We start from the raw sequence: 25,941 nt of genomic DNA, 5'->3' as shown, positions 1-25,941 counted from the left end.
GACCGTCCCATCGCCTTTACCACTGCACCACCAAGCCGGCATTAATGTGTTTATTTTACGTTATAAATATTTACTTTTCGTTTTTAAGCCAATATAAATGCGGAACATTTATATAATGGAGTTTCAGAAAATAAGTTCGGATAAATATTTTTTGTGCTGCTGCATGAACACCCTTTTACATTACACTAAATAATTGCTGTTATACATTGAGTATAAATATTAAGGATAATTACTTAATCAATAATATTTTACGAACCATATTTTATTTCGTAACTTCGTTGCAATCTTTATCCTTCTTTTTTTGTCTTTTTCCAATCTGCATTAATTAAAATGCATCTAGCCATCCCGGCTACTAGTTTGCTTTTTTCCAATTACATTTTTTTCTAGAGCTATCCCTCTGCATGCTCTATTTCGGTGCCTTTATTGCTTAGCTTTTAGCAAGAGCAAGTTTTTAACATATTCCCCACCTCTTAAAAATTTGTAATTAAGTATATCGAAAAATAATTTATAGAATTGAAAATGTATCCCCTTGAAGTAACATTCTTTCAGAGACTGTAAATATTTGAATGCATTAAATAAAATATTAATATTTATTTGTGTATACGTTTTAAGAGAAGTCTGGGAGACTTACAATTAGATTTACCTTTTATACACTAGTTCATATATCAGACTATTGAACTCTTCAAGCAATGCAACACTTTTTTCTTCATTATACACTCACCATATCTTTCTTGAACCATCCATCAGGAACTTATAAAAGGTCGCAAATCTGGTGCCATCTTTCAAGTTCCAAAGCTTTCGATCGTGCCATAGCACAACGGCCTAATGTTTGAGGCAACACAAGTAACTCTAACGGATGACCTAAATTTCCGGATCCACTCATATTTCAAAGACAGATTTCAAGTAAAGATCGGCGATGCAGTTTTCTCTTGAAAAAAAATCTCCGCAAGTGGTTCCACTAGCTTCAACCCTCTTCAACCTATTCATGGCTGATATCTCACTTCCCAAGCAATCACACACAACATTGTATGCAGACGACATCACTGGTTATAATCCCGACGATATCCGCGACAGATTCCAGCTCCAACTCAACCAGACGATTGCGTGGTATAACTTCTGGCGACTGCAGATTAACCCGAGCAAACCTCAAGCTATTCTGTTCCACCGAACGAGTTCTCCGAATACCGCTTCCAATGCTCAGTGTGGGGTTCTTACTAGGCGAATTAGATACAATCCGATTAAATCCCTACCCATCGATAAACCCCGACAGTTACAATACCAAATCCGACCAAATACAACCAAAGGTCTCTGTCGCCCGCAAAACCTTACTATCCTGAACCCGAAGCAACATCAGCAAAAGACCATTTGGTTCTAGCTGGTCATCTTGGAAAAAGAAAAAAAGCTTGAGCTCTTTAAATTGACTAGGACCAGCACATTCTAAATTCCGAATATTTGTAAAGGGAGGTGTTATGCGAAACATTTGAGAGCCGGTGACTTCTTACTATAATTACTAGATGTTACTTGGGAGATAAATCCTTGTTTGTTTTGAATGGAATTTTCACAAAGTTCACAAGTTTCACAGTGTAGATATACTATTTTTTCAAACTTCTGCTATACATTTTTCATATAATCGAGAAACCATGCTTTTTCATAATCTCAAAATATTAAATAGTTTATTTATATTGGTTTAAAGTAAGCTCTATTGTAAAATTACGAGAAATTGTATAATTTTAGCAGTTTTAGAATTTGTCATTAGATATTCTATTTTAATTAGTGAAGTTACTTACTTACTTACTTTTTTTAAATAAAATATGCTTGCTAGTTCACTTAACATCTTTATGCCTGAGATAAATGATACATGACAAAAAAATAAAATTTGTTACTTAAAAATTAGATTTAGTACTACAACATTTATGTGAATGTAGGTTATTATGTAGAATATAAAGTGTAGGTATGTTATGCTATTTATTTCATAAAAAATATTAAAACTTGTGATAAATATAGATTATCAAAATTGTCTTAACTTTAAATTTATAAAATGACGATTTTATTAGCTGACTATTAACAATTATAGAAATAATACCTTTAGCATACTTTCACTAAATCACATTACACAACTTTAAAAGTCGAATTCTGTTTTTATTTCATTATAAATTTTACATATTAATTAAACAAACTTCAATAAGAATAGCGCTAGTAATTTTAATTGTTATTGTACCGAAATATATTTTAATATTTCATCTGATGTTGCCAATTAATAATATATCAGTCGATAAATGGCCGAAAATATTATTTCATCGACAGAAACAGCGTAATCGCTACCAGTAAGTCATCATCGTTCATTAACAAGAACTAAAATGCAATTTACGCAGCTCAAGCGATGAATTATTAAATTATATCAAACGAGCTGGGTTAGAATGCCTGTCTCATTGCAATAAATTCACGCGAAATTACGCAATTTGTCTTATTTAGCAATATGGAGCCGTGAATCATATGACCAGAAATAAATGCCTTGTCAGTTTACAAGCTCTTAAATTCTCAGCGGCTAATGACATAGGTCAGACACGGTGTTGTGTATCAAGTTAATTATTATAAATTGAGCTAAACCGTTCGCAGATGAAGCCAACTAAAACAATTCATCAATGTTATGGTTTCTTAAATCAGTAAATTGACTCAATTGGTGTTACAGATCCAATTGCTAATATATGATTTACTAGATGTGAATATTGTTATTATGAATTTCAGGAATACTGCCACTATACATATATGAAATATATGCTCCTATAACATTTTCAAAAACTTCTTCTTTATAATAAAAAGTTTTGTCTTATATAATTGGTAAATGGAGACTTTAAAATATATATATATATATAAATATTATGTGTAAATTATACTATGATATAAACAATTAAATAAGAGTTCGCTCTATAAAATATTTTGACCCTTTTATTTACTTTACTATTTTATGTGTATTTTTCTGGCTTAAAATGTAATGAATATTATTGCGAATATTACTCTTATTGAATTAATTAATTATTACTATATACTTATACAAAAATAATATTCATAAATAAAATCAAACCGCAAATAACCCTTTATTATTTGACATTAACGAACACAATAACAGCCAAATAAACAAGCGGGAATATTGAGCATTTGAACTTTGGCTTTTACTAGAAACTTGGCCAATTATAGCCAACAAATATAGGCATTTCTGTAGCAGAATTTATGCTTTTTCTTGTTCTCTCCGTAGCATTTCGATTGCGATCTGATAATACTATCTGAACTGAAATACGAACTTTTATCATTAAGGTTATAATGGCGATATAATTTAATAAATCAAGAGATGAAAACTAGTAATGCAAACAGATACTCGTGAACAACAACGGAACGTATTGTACTATTGTCTGTTATAAATATATTTTTTAAGAAAGGATATGATATAAGAACTATAAAATATGGGAATTATAATGCATCAATGGGTTTTAATTACTATATATAACCAAAACCGTTGCTTCATTGATTTAGTTTTAAGTTTAAGCTTATTATCCAGGAATTATTCAAGAGGCTTAATAAAGAAAATATATTATAAACGCAGAGTAAAATTTGGCTGTTAAAATAGTCTTCTTGTGCATGTATATTTTCAGTTTTTAAAATATGATATTAAATATAAAAGAGAGTTTGATACCACTACATAACCATGTATTTCCTATAAATATAAATACCGAATAATGACTTCTCCAAGGAGAACATGTTAAATATCAAGGCCAAAATCAGGGCTCAGCTGGGATATAATATCCTAAAATAGGGAGGTACTTCTAAACAAATCAATTATAAGGTACATGCATGGATGGTAGGTTAACTTGGCAGAAGCACATCTTAACCAAGCCTAAACAACTTGACAGTAAGCTGTGCAGCGTGAATTGGTTAACAGTTGTTTCCCCCACTCCACGTGAACAACAAGAGCAAAATGATGATACATATATAGCATAAAAGCAATCTGGACATACGACTCTCAACTATGGGATAGAGTAAATAACAACAACATAGAAGTATTGGAAATATTTCCGAGTAAAGCTTTAACCAATATACTTGATATTACTCAAGACACGAAGAACAAATATATGTATCTGAATCTCAGTGTACGAACAGTACAGCAACAATAATACATTATAGCATAATGTTTCAAAGACAACATACAGACGAGCTCTGAGACTTCTAACTCTGACTTTGACTCTTATTGGATTTGGAGAACAACAGCACGTGAGACATAAAAGATGCCACATCACCTGTCTTAAACCCCTTTTTCTTAAAGAATACAACAAACAACCTGGCAAATGGACTAGACAGTGGCTTATAGATATGAAATATATTGCCTTGGCACCAAACAGAGAAGTTAAATAATAATCATACATTAAAATTCACTTATATCTTTTTAGAACTGATCTCTCAATGGTGTGACATTCTGAATATAATATTTCAAATATATGGCGTAACTCAATCTGTCAATATTAGGGAATTTCAAAAGTCTTCTGCGTCAATCAGTTATATATACACTATTACAGTGTTAAAATAATAGTATTATTTTACAAGTACAGCTAAAGTTAGACCTTTGTTTTTGCATCAAGTCAATATAACATAACTTCTAACCAACAGAATGCATTCAGGTTTCCAGATAACTCTTAATATTAACTAACTTAATATTAAAGTTATATAAAATGTTGGGCAAACCGTTAGCCTTGATGGAAAGCCAACAAGTATATAGTATACAGTAAATGACATAAAATTTTATAAAAATATGTAAAAATAAATAGCTAAAAATATTAAGATAGCGCCAATGCAGCTAATGATAAAATGTTTTTTTAAGGTAAACAATACTGATTGATATGTATTAATGGGCTTACATTTTATGAAAAATGATTTGCTGGAAAATTGACACTAATATTTGGTATATATAATATTATATATTTTTACCAGATAAAATCAATGGTTCCAACATGTATTTGGATACAATAATAAATATACATAAAAGAGGTTTTCTACTTAGCATTATTGGTTTACTCGTATATACAGAAGCGAAGCATTAAACAATGAGTTATTCATTGCTTTTGTTATTTTATTTTAGTAAATCTACTACCAATGTCCATGAAACAGTTCCAGAAATGTATGATGCTGCTTCGTTATACCCCCATTGTCAGTATTGACAGGAAAAAACTGAATTTCAAGATTTTGTAGGACCAAAGCCTAGTCTTATTACCCAAAACAATATTTAGACTTTTAGGTGAGATTCGAAAGATCCAAAAGAAGGGCAAATGGCTTCCACACCAGTTTATGAACATTCTATTTCAAACCATTTCAAAATCGCTTGACAGTAAAAGCGGATGTCCATAAAATATTTCGACACATTTAGTAAGAACAACAACGTAGCGTCAAGTCTAAGTTGTGAAGGGTACACTGTAACAGTTAAAACAGGAAGTTCTACGGCACCTAGTGTACTACACCTAGATGACATAGCGCCTTCTGATTACCACTTGCTCAAATCGATATAGCATTATTGGTTGACACACGGTCCCTTGCTAAAGCAACATCATTCCTTTAACATGTGATAACCAACACGATAAGAACATATTACAGAATGTGCAACTACTTCAATGACTATTTATCTATTCAAAATTTGCTTTATCCAATATCAGTTCAATATTCCTCGTGTATGCCAGAATGGTAAGCATATACCCAAGCATTTACCATATTGTAGCTCCAGTTGGAATATACACCCTGTATTATTTTAACTGGATTGCAATTACAACCTCCAATTCTGTTATGTTTGTGTAGTATACCTAAAGGAGATTAACCGGACTTGGAGACCATAAGTTATTTTTGACGGTAATATACAATTATTATATTGCCTTGTAATTAAAATCTGAGGTTAGGTACATAATATTTATGAAAACTCTGATTTATAAAACAGAAAATAGTCCTAACGTGTACTTTGGTGTAAAAACTTTCACCTTTTATAAAATGATGTTAGGCTGTCATGATTATAGAGTATATTTTACAATTATTATAAGACATTATAAACCATTGTTCAAAATGCCCCACTAAGTTGTTAATTAATATTATCATAACTTAAATAATATTAATTGTGTAAAAATTCACAATGGGATATTCCGGCCCAACATCTTAAATGGTTTGATGTCGTGACATCACATTCGAGTTGTTTTGTTTCAAAACATTTCAGAGCCGTTCCGAATGCTCTATCCGAGAATCCTTCCGTCCCCAGAACTATTTCAACGGCTAAACAATTAAGAACTAATTAGGAATGAGTATTCTCGCATAACAAGGCTTATTATTTATATTTATATTTAAGGAAATTTCGACTGTTGTAGCATAAATATATAAAGTTTAAAGTCGGTAATTTAAGCTATATGTTCGACGAGACGTACATCAAATAATATTATAGGCGGTATAGAATTCTATGTTGTAATACTTAAAGTTATGATATGAATTAATTCATTTCAATGTATACCAAAGTTTCTAGTTTTATGTAAATGCATTCGTTTCTGCGTTTGTATATTAGAATTCTACCGGCTTTCTGTATAACTTTAATATAAATGTAATTATTTAGAGTACACATTAATTTATTTTATAAAGGTATTTGTAAGACTTGATGATAACAGTGTTTTCGGCACAATATTCTATTCGTAACTCCTATATTATTCTATTAGTAACTATTTTATGAACAAGTTTACGTGATCAAATAATATAATTAGTATAAAAAATATCTCAAAAATAAAATACTACATGAAACGACAACATGATGAAGCGGACAGTCAAGTTAATTCGTAGAGTTCATGATAAAACTTATTCTCATCGTTATCATAGTGGGTTATTAGGATATCTTATCAAATTTTAAATCCATAGCCTCGGTAATTAATAATATTCACTTACTGTACAAGTTGTCCAATAGTAAACTAACTTTTACAATTTCTAATATGGCTAAGAAAATTCATTAAATTTTGTTGAAAAACAATATCTTGCATTGCCAAATATTCAAATTAATAGATCACGCAAACTTAAACATGACAATCCGCGAGAATTTGTAGAGTTCGAGAATATCTTGAAAACAATTCTAGAGGAAATCTGGCCTTGCTTAGTTATTGATATGATTAGAATGATTCCTTGTCAAATTTTAGATTTTTTTATCCATCCATGTGATAGCGGGAAACCACGACTGTCGCAGCAGAAGAACCGTTCAAAGAAGACAATGGTCACAGAAAATTATTATCACCTTTATTCGTTAAGAGAAGTCTTTAATCAAAGTCAACATTTAAATCAAAAGACCAGTCAATTGTAAAGCACAAGAGAACATAAAAATTTAATACCAAAATCTAGTTTTCTATCAGTAAGTAAATTTCAAATTATAATATTTAATGAATTTTAATAGCCTAATATCTCTATAGTAAATTACACTTTGTAATATGTTTTAATTGTTAATTGAATCTATTACTAAGTATATTGTCCTATAACAATAGAAATAAATAAATATAATATAATATTAAAATCATGCAGTTGAGGGAATAATAAAGGAATAGAAAAGCAAATTCCTCTAAAGCCTACAATTCAAAAAGATTAAGAGCATTAGCATTAGACACGACATAAAATTAAGCTGGACTTAGCTGAGCAAGGGTTACATCCGGAAGGAAATGAAATGTTTCAAAATGGCCGTTCATGGCTAGATTAGATCGTAAACAAATACTAGGGAAGCCTATACTCAAAGTTTTAGTAAATACAGTAAGAGCATACACATACGAAGTTATTTATGACATTTTCTCGTAAAGAAAAAAGTAATTTTGTAACTTTCATTTGCTACATTCTACTGATTTACCTCTGCCATTGATGAGTATTCTTTTGCACGCATGCAATTTTTGAGATAAGAACATATGCAGGTATCAAGGCTATACAAAAGATTACTTTAATTCGTTTTTCCGCTACGATTTTTTGAATGTGTAAAAGGTCTTCATAAAAGCCGATTTGTCATCATATTTCAGTCATATACTAACAATACCTCCTTAACCCTAGTACACCGTTCATATTATTTGAACTATAATTTATTCTGATTTGTAGTTGCAGTTAATTATTGCGAGCAATTGTTGACAAGTGGCTCAAACCATTTTAATAATTTTTAAAGTGACATGAAAAATGTTTTCCTGACACTAGCTTGGTTAAATGGTTAAGCAACAAGCTAAAAGCACGATATCTTATATTATCGGAACGTGTGTAACCATATATAGCAATTCACTTGAAAAAGAGCCATGAGTGTTTTTTGATTTCAATTAATAACAATAGCATTTCATGAGATGCTATACTAAAAAGTTAGAACAAAATTTAGTATAATAAATCACCAACAATAGGGTAACGCCGAATCGTATACATTAAAATGTACACTACAATATGTTGCCGCTGCGGTCATTGCGACTAGACTATCCTGCTATGGTTCGAATACCACAGGACATATTTAAATTCAACAAGGAATAACCGTCCCAGTTAGTACTGTAACTAGGATTGTTAAGACTGGATGCCCAGTCGGACAGCAATTAATCGGTAGGCTTACTAAGGTGTAGCCCACGTTAAGCTCAGGGCCCAATCACTCAAAAATTCAAGGAGTTGACGTGACTAAAATCCATGTGCATTACTTTACTGCCATAACCTAAATTTCTCCGTGATATTTATACTGATGTTTGTGGTATGAAATTCGTAGTCACTCTTTAGAAACATTTGTGAAAAATAACACAATAAATATACCGCCTGCATTTTCTAATTTCTTTGTTACTCAACCATATACTATCGGTATATAATTTATATTACATTATAATAATACTAGCAAACCCGACAGACGTTATACTGTTCAACAGTTTTAAAACCAAAAATATATATTTCTTAAATAAATTGTACTGGGATGAAAATATATGTAAAAAAATATTAATATACTTGACGCCTATCAATTTTTTTGTTAGTATATCATAGTGTTATTGTATCAATCAAATCAAGATATGCGCATGTGACAAACATAATTTCTTGCCTACACCTATTTATAAAACAACATTTAGGGAATAAAAATAAAAAAATTATGTTTTTCATTCTAATATATTTATTGTCAAACAGGGTGACGAATACACTGACCTACAGCCCATATTTTCGGGTGTTGTGTGGGCAGGACAATCTTCTCGGCCCATTGTTATAAGTCATGTATACAGCTGACCTACCTACCTCAAGAAACACTACTGTTGCAACATATGCTGACGATACAGCATTTTATCATCACACGAGGATCCAATATCAGCCACAAAAAAACTCATGAAAATGAGACAAAATCTGCCCATATGACATTCACCCTTTGCAGAAGAACATGTTCCTCAGTAAAATTGAATAATCATGAACTTCCGCAAGCAGACAATGTTAAATACCTGGGAATGCATTTTGATCGACGTCTGACTTCGAAAAAACATATAGTGACAAAACGCAAACAACTTGATCTTAAACTAAACCAAATGTATTGGCTGATAGGGCGTAAACCTAAATTAACATTAGATAACAAGGTTTTGCTGTATTAGTCAATACTTAGGCCCATCTGGACCTATGGTATTGAACTGTGTGGTACTACTAGCCAATCTAACATATATATCCTCCAGAGGTTCCAGAATAAAGTGTTGCGAGTCATCTTCGATGCTCCATATTACGTCTCCAACAAACTGATTCAACGCGATGTCACCATAGAACCCATAACGAGTGTGATTCGAAGTACTAGGGCAAGGTACTCTGAAAGACTATTTGTGCATCCCAATGCACTCGCCAAACAGTTAAATATGCGCGATGACAGTGAAGTTACGTAGGCTTAAACGCAAACTACCATACGAACTGATTAATAGACACATAGAGTGAAATCTATTATTATTTGGACAAAATTATATTATTTGGAAGGAAGAAGCCAACTCGCAACTTTTACGCAAAAACAATTTCGATTGAGAAGTGGCTTCAGCTAATAATGTTTTTTTGAATACAATAATGAAAGTAAAACTCTTCCTGATGCGCAGCAAAGATCGGCCGATTCAACTTTGGATTTAAACACATCGCAATTTATTCTTACATAAAAACGCACAAAAATTTAATTAAAATCGGTTCATGCATTTAGAAGGAGTTTACTTACATACCCACAGACAGAAGAATTATATACCTAAAGATATAATAATTTTATATATTCACTTAACACGATCTCATCCCGGCTTTAGAGTTATGGCTTCATGAACATAGGATGGAGTTAAAAATGTTTTATACAGGCATCCAATTTAGTAAGTTAATCCTCACTAATTTCATAATTCTATACGTATTACGTAAACTTATATTTAAGTACCTACCAATTCATAATTTATAATTCAACTATTAGTTATTTTTTACCCATAATTTTCTTAATACATTTCTTCTTATATTTTTCTATATATTTCATTAATTATTAAAATAAATAAACTTGTTCTTCCGCATTGATTTACGCAAAGAAGAGAAAAAATAAACTGTATTTGTATTCGATGATGTTTAAAAAAAGACAAAGAAACAAACATTTGTCCAGTTGTTATTTATTTTTAATCGTATGTTTGTAAGCATATATCCAAACTCAAATTAAAATTATTTATAACGAAAATATTTTTACTTTTTATTAAAAATAATGAAACAAATTTGTGCCGCTAAGTAACATTTTCGAAATAAATGGAAATACAATGGAATTTAAAACAGCTTCACTTATGCCAATATAATATCAAATGCTAATAAAATTGTAAAAATGTTTTCGAAAGTTTCTTCGTCGGCGAATATAAATCCACTGGCATATCCGTTCCAGGGCAATACGAATTTGGCAAAATAAACTTGCGCTATGTCCAGAATGCAATAAAACTGTTTATGTGGTATAGTTTCTCTGTGGAATATTTTTCCTCCAAAGTTTCAGGACAATTTCAAGTGAGAATAACCATAAACCTACTGTCAAAATCCAACGAACGAACAAAAATTGTTTTGTCGTTTTAAATGAGTGACAAGTCTAAATATTATACCCATCCTGTTTCTTTTGCAGATAACAGGTCAATTGAAAAGTTCCCGGCCTACCATAGTAAAACACATTTTTTTGGCAAAATTCGTTTTTTTTTGTTCAACATAATTCTCTTCAAGGGTGGTATACTGATTATAATGGCCCTCCGACTTTTGGATACCATTTTTGTAGTACGATTTGTCATTTGCTTCAAAATAGACTTCAGTTTCGGCGATCACCTCTTTATTCGACGAAAATTTCTTTTGAGATCTGAGAACAGGAAATAGTCGCAGGGGGCCAGATCTGGAAAATACGGTGGATGATGAAGCAGTTCATTGTGATTTGTGACTCAGTCACATTCACCTGTGACACGGTGCATTGTTTTGGTGAAGCAGCGCTTTCATTTTCTTCAAATGCGGCCGTTTTTCGGCGATTTCGTCCTTCAAAAGGCCAAATAACGCTATGTAATAGTCGCTGTTGACAGTCCTTCCTTTTTCGAGGTAGTCAATGAAAATTATTCCATGCGTATCCCAAAACACAGACGCCATAACCTTGCCAGCCGACTGTTGAGTTTTCCCAAGCTTTGGAGCGGGTTCATCGTGTGCAGTCCACTCGGATGACTGTCGATTGAACTTCAGACTGAAACGATGGAGCCATGTTTGATCCATGGTCACATATCGATGCAAAAACTGGGGTTTATTACGCTTGATCATTTTCAAACACTGCTCCGAATCATCAACTCGTCGTTGGTTTTGGTCAAAGATCTTGCTTCAACTATATTTTTTCCCTTCAAAAAGCAATATTTTATCATCACACTAAATTCCTTTTTATCCATTTTTTTTCACAATAACAAAAGTTGCTTCACTCAAAATAATATAATTCGCAAACTAATGATCCGAGAGCTGTCAAATGTTTACAGGCATCTTTTGAGGGTTAGGGCTAACTAAAAAACATATGGATTTAATTCTAATAGCGCCATTTATGTGTCAAGCTGGAGACTTTTCAATTGGCTTGTTATAGACACAAAGGTTTTTGTATTTTACTCATACTGACTTTTACTCACATATTGCTGACAGTAATATAGCTTACAGCGCGAAATATATACGAGTAGATATAAATTAGTTAATAAAATGATTTCGTACTAAGAATCCATGATTAAATAATAAATATTTTTAATAATTATCTAGAATTTTCAGTCGGTAGTAATATAATAGTTGAAAACGAGGTTAGTTTAGCAACGAGCCATTTTCAGAAGGTGCCATGTGATGTAATCACGCTGCAGAACTTACCATTCCAGCTACAACAGGGTACTATTCACAAGATTTGCAACATACGACCGAGGGTTGTAAGGAAAGAGCCTGACTTTGCGTCTTTTACATCATCTACAGTAACTGCTCCATTAAATTTAAACCGCCTATAATATTTTTCTATTAATTACATCTTGCATTAGATATGCTTAGTACAATCTTAATTTACAATTAATCTACTACTACTGTTGTATTTACACTAATACAAAAGCAAGGCGAGTACGGGATTAATACGTCAGTATGCACTAGTGCTAATTATAAAATATCCCAAAATAAATTAAAATCCATCCACTTAAGCTAAAGTTATAAACTAAACAAATCCGTGTGGTTTGATTCGCTTCAATCTTCTGATTTACTGCGTTTTGTCCAGTAGCTGTATTGTTTCCACTTTGCTGTGATTAAGGAACCATTTTTCATGTTTTAAGGCTAAATCTTGGATCACTTATTTTATCTTTTCACTGGTTAAGTTAAGATAAGCACTGGTAAGTGTAGAATTTTGTTTTGGGTGCATTTGGTTACTAGTTGGTTTGATATCTTAGTCCAACCCCATGTTTGCATCCCATAGGTCCAAGTTGGTTTATAATTAACTGATAAAACAATCTCTTTGATTTTAGGTTAAGTTGAGAGTATCTCCTGACCAACCAGTACAGTTGCTTGACTGTGAGTCTAATCTGCTCTGCTCTTTGTCTAATACAATGTTTCCTGTTTAACCTACCATCTAAGTATATTCCGAGGCATTTAGCTGATTCTGATTGAGGAATCGCGAATCCGTCGAGCGAAGTAATTAGGTTTTTGTCATTTCGCCGCAACGCAAAATTAACATGGACAATTTGGGTACTATTAAGCTGCATTTTTCAATCTATAGCCCATTTAAATATGTTTTTACATTCGGTTAACATGTATGAGGTGAAAAATAATACTAACCGCTTTAAATATATGGCAAATGCATTAAGGAGAATGCAGTGATTAAATGTAGTTTTATCAAGAAAGATGTATACAAGTAGTAACAAAACAAACTAAAGAGGAATATAGTAATATCATAATAACTTTACAAGGATACATTGCATCGAAAGAAATAAGAACTAAGCGTAAAATATAAATATGCTCTCTAATAAAAGTAAAATACATTATTCAAATATACAATTGTTAATTATGTCGATTAGGCCTTTGGGGGATGCCATTATATAAAAAATCGCGACTAGAATCCTACCTATACTACTGTGGAAAAAGTTCAATTTATATATAATAAAACAACTCTAACATATAAATTATAGTGGCTGTATAATTAATAGCAGTTTTTTGTTCTTCGATAATATATGTTTTAGAAGTACTATGATATTAAAAATTATATAATATCACAAATTATAATGCATATCATTTTGGTTTCAATATTTTATTTATATTAAAATTTTGGTATACATCAGAGCCAAAATGTACTAAAACTCAGTATTACTGCACCTATATTTCGAAGTTTTGTCAGGTCACCCGTGTCACTACTGTTTTGAATAGACTATATATCAGATATATATGTCTAAATTAAAGTTAACTGCTAAAATATGATATACCAATATGCCATCTATCGAATAAATTTTAGTATTACGAATAGCTTGACACAAAAATGAAATATATATTTACTCTAATCCGCAATTGATCATAAAAGATAATATATCTGCAACGTAAAATTCCGATTTAGTTTGCAGCAAATTAGTTGCCTGAAAATAAACAACATCTATAATGTCATACACGCCGCAGATCTATTACTATACCACAATTAGACGTATAAACATATGCACAAATAAACCTCAACTAATCGATATAGTGACTATACAGTTATAACAAAGTAAAAATAATCTTGGAACGCTCACTAAACCGCATGAATAATTGAGATAGCACAAATTTTATTAAAATATTACTAACATTCCTATATATTTTTGCTTAAATATTAGCTGATAGCTTGACATATACACTACAGTAATATTTTGTGTCTACTGAAGTAATACTGCTTTTGATATCACGTAGAGGGTTTTTCAATAAGGACGCGTTAAATTGAAATTAAAGTAGGTGTGTATGAGGTATTAACTATAGTCAATTCAAAATAGCAGTGACACGAGTGTCAATATACGTCTGTCTAAAGTTGTAAATTTGTTTTAGAGTCAGACAATATTATCCTTGTCATTTTATTCTATTTAAAAAGAAATAGAATGCTATTAGAGAACTTCGAACATGTAACGGAATGGGCCTGCAAAAGATCTACCTTTGCCAAACGTCTGAAAATTCTTCAACATTTTATAATGACGGGTTATAAACCGACAAACGTTGTTTTATCGCGCCTTGCAGCTGAACTGTATATTAATACAGACACGGTCACTAAAATATCTCAAAAAATAAAAAACAATATAACCTGAAATTCGCCAAAAAGAAACCGTTTTTATGCGAAACAGGTGACGAATCAAACTCAATCTTGGTGTTTCAGAGATCAAATATAGAAAACGTATAAAACAGTAAACAGTTTTTTCAACCGAAACATAATTTAATACAATTATTTCAGAGAAAATTCTTAGTCTGGGTAGCATCCACAAAGATCCTAAAGACATAAAGCTATTTGAGAGATGTAGAACGGTAGAAGGTGGTGTAAAGATAACACAAGAAGGATTTTAATGGAACTTTCAGTGATTGCTTTTAAAAGAATACAAGAAAGAACTTTTAAAAGTTTTAAAAACATATAACAAAATCAAGGAAAAATTATATCAATTCAAATATTCAAAAGAGAAATGAATATTTCAGAATGGCACATTGGGTTGCTCATGGCAAGATGATAATAAATATAGTGTAAAAACAACAAAGCTTCATCGTAAAAGGTAAACGTTGGAATAACTATCGATTAGGTTTCGTTAGCCATAACATAATGTATCAACGCATTATGCAAAGTCTGGATTTATGGAAAAAGGCATTGTCGAAAACATCACCTTCGATTTGTATGAGCTCGATCAGACACATTGAAGAAGAAATTGACAAATGGTAGAATTTCTAGCAAGTTTTTGATAGATTGGAGATAAACAGCTTCGTTATTAACTTGACTAGCATTTCTGAAAGTGACTGTGATTGAATAACACCTTATGAATGTTGGTGTCGATTACCAAGACAGGGTGATGAAGGAGGAAACCACTAAAGGTCAGTATAAAATTAATATACTATAATTGTAGGGAATTGTATTATAGTGTGAAAGCTTTATGAGCATGTGTGTTGTTCTTCAGAATATACATGAACGTTTGGTAAACATGTATAAGTAGAGAAATAATATTGACTATTTTGCATATATGGCAAATGCATTAAGGAGAATGCAGTGATTAAATGTATTTTTGTCAAAAAAGATGTATACAGGTAGTAACAGGACAAACTAAAGAGAAATATAGTAATAACATAGTAACTTTACAAGGATACATTGCATTGACAGAAACAAGAACAAAGCGTAAAACATAATTTTGCTCTCTAATGAAAGTAAAATACATTAATCGAATTACAGATATACGAATGCTAATTAAGTGCATAAAACCTTCGGAGGATACCACTAGATACAAAATCACGTCTGGAACCCTACCGATATCAGTGTGGAAAAAAGTTTAACGTATAGATAATAAAACAACAACTGCCTCAACAAAACAACCTATAAATTATTGTGGCTCTAAAATTAATTGTAGTTTTAAGTTCTTGGTAATAAATGTAGTTGATGTATTGTAATATTAAATGAAATTTTGTTATATGTCGGAGCTTAAATGTACTAAAACACAGAATAGCTGCGGTAACATTGCGATGTTTCCCGTGTCACTGTTATTTTGAATTGACTATATATTACTTTTCATTAGGCCTACATATACCATTATAAAATAAAACACCATAAATATTTCCATCCATAGCTTCTCACGGTAGTGTGGATCCAAAAAGTTTGATATTCAATTGGCCGCATAGATCTTTCTGAATATCGCACCACGGCCTGGGTTATGATAAGTAAAATCTTGTAAATCGACTGGTGCTTAATGATATAAAATCACTTAATCTTTAATTCAAACTATCTCTATATACTGAGTGATATAGCTCCAAATAATAATTTACGTAGAGCATAGCATAGCACCTCCCTGCTAGAATCACATATCGCTCATATATTTCAATTTTTCCAAAAATAGCACATTAGTGTTGCAAAAAAGTACGAAGCAATGATAGTCCAAAACGTGCACAATACAGATAATTTCCATTCTGTGAACCCTGTATCAAATAGTGTCGCTTTACGTGTCAATTATGGCCATTCACTCAAAACTTAACCTTTTATCTAAATATGGGTTCTTTCAAACCTACTTACCAAACAAGAAGATTTACATATGACCAATTGAACATATATAAATATGACCAAACGAATATTGCAAAAACTTTAAGTTACTGAGTCACTTGAATCTTATTCAAGGGAAGCCCAATTTGCGACCTAATATTGGCTACCTTTAATTATGAGGCGGTCCTTGTGCGTTGGTACTAATATAACCAGGAATATAACAGACTACTAATAATATGCAAACGCGACCAACGTAACCAACAATTTAGAATTTCACGTCATCTTCGGGAATATCGTCAGATCAACTTCAAAGTGTCGTACTTTTATGAAATATTGAGTCAAAATCATCACAGTCATCTAAGGCACACAGTCATAATCATCAAATATCACCTCAAAATTCTGAATAGATATATTTCCTTCATGCGGGCTTACAATTTCCATAAATCCTAAGCAATAGCTTTATAAGAATACATGAATTTAGCAGAGGAAGAAAGGCGCAATAAAAATTATTAAGAACTACACATGCTAATAAAACAAACATATTTCAAATTTACATAATAAAATATCACCCATAATTAGTGAGTATAATGACTAATAATGTAATAAGTGATATGTAAATAATTAAAATGTATTATTAATATCAGAATAAATTGGAGAAGTAAATGACTTTAAAAAAATTAAAGAGACAAAAAGATGAGCACTATAGAAACTCTCAAATCAATATTAAGAATGTTCTAATAATTTTATTAAAGAAACACTTATAAAATTATTTATGTATTATTATTAAAGTTTTAAACGGTTGGATTGATTTTGATGAAATGTTGTGGATATTTTCGAAAATAATTTATAACCACAATTAAACCCTGTAGGTGACCGCGATAAGGTTCCAGAAATTTTGTGTTTGATCAGGTGACATTGTTCAGAATGAAAATCTGAAAAATATATTTTATGGGCCATTGTGACAAACAAATTGGCAGACACTGTCTATATAACCACATCGAGTAGGAGGAGGGGAGAGAATTTGTAGCAGCTTTTGGGGTGTTTCTGGAAAATCATAATCGAATGGTCCAGTTGTTTCATTGTTGTTAGTTTCCAATAGATTACAAAACGATATCTACATTATCATCATTAAACCAGATAAAGTGCCATAAGAACAGTACCTAGGAAAATACAATGTTGTACGTATACGTATGTATGTACATGATACAGCAGCACGTCACTAATCTATAAATATACCATTATAGTGAATTGCAAATAAAAAGAAAGATACCAAAACGTTTATATTAATCTCAACACAATAACAACGCAAATATAGTGAAAAATTTTAAGCGCGAGCATCGATACTATTTATCATGTCATCAAACGAACCCATGAAGTATTATGATAGTATACTGAATTAGTTCTTTGTTATACATTTAAAGGAGAATTCGTGCTTTTAGTTCATTAATGGTTGTTAAAATACTTCAGAAAGAAAAATAGAGAATGGGTAGGAGATAAATATATATTTTTAGCTGATATAATATTTTTAATTTTACTGTATTACAAATAGCAATATATTCCCTCGTTAAAATATTTGGGCTAAAATATCAGTTTCCATCACTATTTGATATAATGACAGCATAACCAGGTAAACCATTTTAAAATGGAAACATCCTATAATATTTAACCTATAGTGTAAAATATTCTATAATTTATATATAATAATTAATACAATATATTATGCTGGAATACTATTTGTGTATTACGGTTACTGCAATCTAAAACAATTGCAGTTTAAAGTAACTTTTGAATATTAAGATAATAATTTCTAAATATTTCATCAAGTGACCGTAGGTTCACGTCAAACTGGAGCAGTCGAAAGTTCGAAAGATTAATCTAGTTACTTACCAACGACCAGCATGTCCTTAATTACTGTTACTGCGGCGAAAGATGGCTCATCGGTGGTCACTTCGCAGCTGAAGTTTCCTGACAAGTTAAAGCCGATTTTCCGTAACACCACTTGGTGCTCGTTCGACTGGCTCTCCTGGAAAACAAATAACAAGAAATAAATTCGACGAAACGGCCGGCATTAGTAGGAAATAAAACCGAGTTTTACGACCTCATGTTGAAAAATTCGTCAAAAGACAGAAAACATCCAATAAAGAAAATCGGCGAGGGTAGAGATATACAGAATAAAAGTTCGACCCATCAGAGATTTAGGTTCAATAATGACTTTTTTGTTTTTCATCTGTTCTTATGAGGCTGTTATGTATATCGAATAACATGGAAAAGTAATGGAAATCAGTTTGTTTTTGATATATTTTAGTTTTGTTTAAAGTTACTGTTCTTATTGGCTATGCAAATTATAAACATCCATGTAAGGCCATGGGTTTCGATGTAATATTAGGTCGCTTTCATATACGTAACAATTATGACTTTTTAAATATTTTCTATTTATTTAGAGTTTTTAATTTTTAGTTTCATTTGATCACATTAATTATTGGTTTAAAAACCACTAAATAAATAAATTGTAACTAACACACTATTATGTAGTCGCTTGCATTTAGAAACTCTGTTAAATGGAAACACTGCGTATTTAAGAACTCAAACTCAAGCAACAGAACTGTCCGACTGTATCCAGCACAAAAGTCATTTACATCCATTTATACAAATTATTATAAAATGATTGTTTTTTAGGAAGGAAATTATGGTGAGACAAGTTACTGTAAAAATATATTATAATATTTTATGCAATGTTATTATGCTATATTATATTAAATTTATATAATATTTTTTCATTAAGACTAAGTCAGCAATTAAAAGGAACAAAAGAAAGTATGAGGTGTTAACGAAATATATTTTTCTTTAAAATGCCTCTTCATCTATGCCATTAACATGTTATGCTTCGATCAGGAATCAAATAATGGCCTATTGCCAATAAAATGCATTAAGTACTGATTTTTAGCTCTGTTTGAGCTCAAATTTATTAAATGTATAAAACCAATGAGTAGTTCTTTCACTATAGATATTATTATTTCACTATAGATTTATATATTCAATACTATTAATTATTCCGGAGAAAACAGTTGTGGAAAATAGTCATTAAATCTTAAGAATATACAGCTTTTGAGTGATGTAAATTATCCCTTCACACACAAAGTGTAAACATAACCTACGAATAGGTTAGTGGAAATTTCCAGATATGTATTTTGAAAGAATACAATTCTTAAAATCATATAATAAAAATAAGTGACAATAACATATGATTAGAGTTTATTAATCATAATATATTTTAATAATTCATTGCACTTCATGCTGGAAACAGGAATAAATTTACTCCGGGAACCCAGCTAGTGTTTTTTTTTTCGAAAAAAATGTCTTTGCTCTGCCTTGAAAATTAGCTTTTAATTACGCTTTATGTAATTTATTTTTTTAAAATTAGACTTGGAAAAGGATTCACATTAGATCGCATGGCTTAACGATATAAACACGAGTATTGTGTTTTCCCCCCATATGTTACATTGACATACCACAATAGACAGAATAACAGGTCGAAAAGGATATACAAACAAGAAATGTTTGTATATCTCGAAATAAGCCTTGTTTACAGTAACATATTCAGTTAGGAAGAAATAGATGAGATACATAAAAGAAAAGAATGACAAATGTCGCAATCGTGAACAAGCCTTAGATGAATAGTTTAGTTAGTGACTTGAATAGTGATTCAGAAAGACAGGGACTAAATGAAACCTCCAGGATATATGATTATGATCCACTATTTATCAGTACAGAGTGATGAATGTGGAAACAATTAAAAGTCAAAATCGTACTGTAGAGTATGAAAAATTTGTTTGTATAGATATATGCGTTAGAGACAATCAACACTTACTGTTTTGCAGATGGTAGCAACAGAAGAAACTTGTGAGAAATAGAGTTATATCAAAATGACTTGACAAAGAAACACAGCAAGGAAAGAATCAAGAACTAAATGTAAATAGATAAATATTATCTCGACTGAAAGTGAAATAATTTGCTTGGCTACTCTATTGTTCATTAAATGGAGATACCTCTATGTCTGGAATGTGCAATGATCAGCTAGTTTTCAGACGTATTAAGATACGGCTTGTTTCAAACGGTATTGCTAGATGTAAAAAATACCGATTTTTTTTAAATTCATCTATAAACATAGATATAATATTTGAATTTCTTTATATATAATCATATATAATCATCAATCTATTTTATATTAAACCATTATATTAATAGCAGTGATATTACAATCATATAGAGCTTACAGAGACATGTAATGTAGTGCAACTTTATGAACACATCTTGCCCATTAACCATATTAATATACCATAATTAACCATACTAATATTAAAAGGTTCTATAAAGTACTAATAAGCATGACTATTATTTCTAAGTGGTCTGTTTAATATGTTTGGTTAGAACAAGAAACTTATTTAATTAATAATTTTCTTATCGTATATCGAGAAGTACATAAACTTATTTTTTCGTAAAAATTCTAATAAAACAAAAATTTTCCAATTTTCCTTATGTAGTGTTCATGGAAACTAATAATATTTTATATTTTAAAATATTATTACTTAAGGCTGAAACGATAGGAAGTTTAAAACCATGTGCAATGCAGCCTATTATTTAATTGAAAGAAAAATGTATAATTTAATTATAATTTGTCAAGAGAGACCACATTTATTTATTGTTTGCTGGTTTTAAGATATTATTTTCAATCCTAAAATACGACTGAAAATTCACAATTTGAAAATAAATACAATTAGTGTAATTTTATTCGAAGGATGCGGCGAATTACTCAGGAAGGCAATCCAATATGAACGTTTTATTTGACGAACCATATAATCTATTAACCCCGACGATTAAATTTACGTTTTCCATTAACTTAAGGGGCGTTACCAAATTGGGTGAGAATATTTTAATATCCCTTCCCCCTCTGATTCCATTTACCCCCTTTCCGCCGCCTAAGCCGGTCAGACAAACCCTTCCCCATCGCTGCTATTTTCTATTATACACTAACAGCATTATATTTGAGTTACATTAAAGATAATCCGTAATTAAAATGATGCTATGAAAACGGTTAAATAGTCAAGCAAAAAATACACAAATTATAATTTCATTCTAATGAAATAAAATATAAATTAGTTATTATTATAAGAGGACTGAAAGTTTTTTGAGGAATAGTGTGTCTATATAAAAAGAATAACCTTGAATTGGTTCACTTATCTAGTTTAGTTAAAACTAATAACTTATTAAATAAGTTGCTAAAACACATATTGGTGGATGTGTGATCCATTGCTAGTAGTTTCATTTTGTTCTTCCAAGCAAACTTATATTTATGGATGACTAACATTACTGCGAAATCTTGTATACCTTGGATGCATTTGATTTTGTAGGTCATAGTGTTGATTACGAAACGAAAAGGATCGATAATTAATCGAAGAACATTGTTTAGGTGGTATTAATTATTTTTTTGTTCTGGCCAAAAAACCAGGTGGTGGAATGCATGACGCATACCTGGTCGCGGAGACTTGCCCTGGAGTGACAAGTTCGACCGGGTTATGTGGGACTGCCTCTGGGCTTACCAATACACTAAACCGAAACCGCCTCACAGTTGACCCCTGTGGATCACTACTGCTACTGCATTAAATTTGGGGATATGGCACCCGCTGATCGGGCAGCCGTTATTGGGCACGAGGGCCCGGCGATTCTATTGATTCGCGAACCTGAGTTAACACACAACTGGGTACTGTTGTAGGGGGGCAAAAGTTATGACTGTAGCGACGGATGAGGTCGTTTCAGCCTGGAAAAGGGGGAGAGCTTAGCGGTGACGCGGTGCTAAGCTCCCAGCATGTCGACCAGCTCGCGAACAAGCGCGTTTTCAGAAGAACTTGAGCTGAGTTGTTGTTTGTGGAATGATTGAGATATGAAGTGCTTGATTTCTGGAGTGTCAGTTTTCCTATGAATTTGATTATTTCTGAAAAACCATGGAGCGTTTAATATTCTCCTGAGGAGCTTATTTTGGAAAATTTGAAGCCGTTTGACCTGGTTGGGTGTAACAAACTTGAAGTAGACATTAGATCCGTAGAGGAGTACGAACCGAATTAACATCTTGTAAAATAAGCATTTGATGGAGATTGGAAGTCTGCTAGAAGGGCAGATCAGAGGAGATAGCAGGTTTGCTATCCCCGAACCTTTTTGGATTGCTTTCTGGATTTGGGAATGCCAACCGAACCGCCGGTCGAAGTGAAGACCTAGGTACGTGACGTTATCCAGCCATGGAATTATTGCGGTGTCGATCTTAAGTTGCGAGACGCGCAGAGCGTAACACTTCTTGTGGATAATGATGGCCTGGGTTTTCAGGGGGTTGATTTGCAACCTCCAGAATTTGAACCACTTGACCGCATGATCGAGCTGCTTCTGTAAACGTTCATGAATTGTAACTTCGAACCTGGCGGCCGTGAAGAAAGCAGTGTCATCAGCGTAAAAGGCGACGTCAATATGCTCTTTTCTCGGCATATCTGAAATAAAGAGATTAAATAAGGCTGGGACCAGCGGGGAACCTTGAGGTACGCCAGCATCGATTTGTTTACGACTGGAAAGTGACGCCCTGATCTTGACCTGGAAAGATTTGTCCGAGAGATAGGACTTGATGAGAGCGGTTAGGTCTTCTGGGAGGCCTAGCCGCACGCACTTTGCGAACAATCCGTCGTGCCAGACCTTGTCGAAGGCTTTGGTTAGGTCCAGAAGAACTGCTCCAAGCTTTTTACTTTGGCCAAGGGCATGATGGATGTGTGCAGCCAGACGGGAAGCTTGATGGACGGATGAGTGGTGAGCGCGAAAGCCGAATTGTTCATCTGGAATGATGTTGTTTTCCTTTGTGAAAGAGTTGAGAGCGTAGAGTATTGCCCTCTCGGCAAGCTTCGAAATGGCGCTGAGAAGGCTGATAGGCCTGTAACCAGATGGAGATGATTTTGCTCCTTTCTTGGGTATAACCGCTATATGTGCGTGTTTCCAAGACGCCGGGAAGTGTTGCAGTCTCATGATGGAGTTAATGATGTTTGCCAGTTCTGTGAGCTGCTTATGCGGGAGCTTTTTTAACTGGGTAATCGATATTCCATCGAAACCTGGAGATTTTTTGGTTTGAAGTTTGCCGATCATAGTCTGTAGAAACTTTGGAGACACAAAATGGTTGAGAAGAAAGGCGGGGGTTACTGGTCTTTTGACGGAGTTGGATTCGTTGATGACAATGTCAATGTCTTTAGTTTTAGTGTTCTGTGCGGGTGGGAGGCATTTCATTTGAGCTTCGTAGGTCTCTGCAAGGAGCTCGACATTTTCTTGGTCAGTGACTGCGAAATTTCCTGTAACCGCTGACTTCAGGGGAGGGATGACATTGTGCGTCTTCCCCACGAGGCATTTGGAGACACGCCAGAAGGAAGGGGGGCCATCCAGCCTTTGGTCCGCGAGAAATGAGTTCCATTTCATTGCTCGCCAAGTCGAGACGGCCGCCCTTACCCTCTTGCATGCTCTGTTCGCCTCCCTTTTGTCTGCAGCATCAAGGGTGAATCGAGCTAATCTGCATAAACCGTTTTTGATGCGAATTTCACGTTTAAGAGAAGCGGGAAGGTTGTTTTTCCACGGCTGGGGTTGTGATGAAATTTTGACTGTGGCAGATTCGTGAGCAGACTGAATATCGCGAGTTAGCTTGAGTACGGCTTCCTCGAGGTGTTCTGGTGTGTTAATTTTCGGAATTGGATCGGATTTCAGGAGAAGAGATTGGTAGTTTTTCCAGTCGGTTTTTTTCCTGAATCTTGTTAGTGGGACTTGAGTGGTGGCGCAGTTTCCGAGTTTGAGAAGGACCGGACGATGATCAGAGTCTAGTTCGTCAAGGACTCGAACTTCGGAATCGCGATTTACGTCTTGAAGAATAAAGAAATCAAGGATTCTTGCTGCGCCTTGAGAGACTGTACTAGGGTGATGGGTGGGTTCATCTGGCAAGGCAAGACCGTAGCCCAGATCTGCACTTAGAGCTACGATGGCGTTACCTGCGGGATTCGCTCTGGAACACCCCCAGGTGGGGTGGTGGGCGTTGAAGTCGCCACCTATTATTTTCGGAAATTTTCCTTCGACGAGTGATCGGTATTCGGCATAGTTGAATGCAGAAGATTTCCTGTACAGGGATGTAATCACGAAGGGACGTTCTTGGATATCGATTTTAATGGAGATTGTTTCGAAGTTGTTTACTGATAACGATGGAAGGAGCTCGTGTTTGACTCCTTTTCTGACGAGAATGGCGGTTCCACCGCCTCGACCCGGAATTCTATCGTTTCTGTAGACAAAAAAGTGTTCGAAAGAGAGACGATGCGAAAGTTTCAGGAAAGTTTCCTGGATGAGCACGATGTCGACGTCATAGAATGTCATGACGTCTTCCAATTCCGCTTGCTTTCCGCGTAAGCTATTTGCATTCCATGTCATCAGTATAAGAGATTTCGGAACAGCCATTTCGAAGAGTTAAAGGCTGCTGAAAGTTATAGAGACAGGTAAGTGTTGCCGCTTAGGCGGCGACATTTGCAAAAAGACGAGCAAGTTGGTGAGCCAGGGCGATCGCTTGTAGGAAAGCCTGCGGGTCAGTAAACGCCTGCATTATGGAGTTAAGGTCCGGTGTGTTGGTTGGAGCAGGAGTTTGAGTTGGAGCAGGCTGCGTAGCGCTGGCTAATTTTTGGGCTAGCTTCCTGCCACCTTGGTTACTCCATGCAGAACCTTGTGGAGGCCTGGTTTCAGTTGGAATTTTTGGTTTTCTTGGAGCAGGACGGCAGCTGCAACCGCTGAAGTTTGCGGTATGAATTTCACCGCAGTTGCTGCACTTTGGAGGTGCTTCTGGGATTTTGGTACAGGATCTAGTGTCGTGATGCCTGGCACATTTAACGCACCGTGGGGGGGCTCGGCAATATGAGCTGGAGTGCCCGAAAAGCTGGCAGTTGAAGCACTGCACTGGCTGGCCGTTTCCCCTCTGGACCTCGACCTTCACTGTGATGACGCCGAGTTTGGTCATATATATGATCTGTCGCTCTTCGCGAGGGACAACTACCTGAACAATTGGTAGTTCTATCCCGGATTTTAATTTCCATCTTTGCACAAATGTGGGATGGAAGCCTTGATCAAAGAGAAGTTCACGTACTTCGTCAATGCAGAGTGATTGTGGGATGTTTTTTATTATTACCCGGAATGCT

General features: G+C 33.4%; 1 protein-coding gene across 2 annotated transcripts in view; it reads right to left on the bottom strand.

Moving 5' to 3' along the window:
• Nucleotides 1–25,941, bottom strand: part of LOC143193247 (uncharacterized) — a 327,672-nt gene that overhangs the window by 109,134 nt on the left and 192,597 nt on the right. For both annotated transcript variants that reach the window (XM_076399328.1, XM_076399327.1), the window contains exon 3: nucleotides 18,587–18,722. In XM_076399328.1, the coding sequence (XP_076255443.1) occupies nucleotides 18,587–18,722 (136 nt within the window). The remainder of the gene's footprint in view (nucleotides 1–18,586; nucleotides 18,723–25,941) is intronic.

This window comes from Rhynchophorus ferrugineus, unplaced genomic scaffold (genome assembly GCF_030347505.1).
Source record: "Rhynchophorus ferrugineus isolate W39M unplaced genomic scaffold, kcgeb_rfMv2 rfM3, whole genome shotgun sequence".
NCBI classification, from domain to species: Eukaryota; Metazoa; Arthropoda; class Insecta; order Coleoptera; family Curculionidae; genus Rhynchophorus; species Rhynchophorus ferrugineus.
The sequence above is the reverse complement of the archived record's forward strand: the minus strand, read 5'-3'. Positions and strand labels throughout refer to the sequence as shown.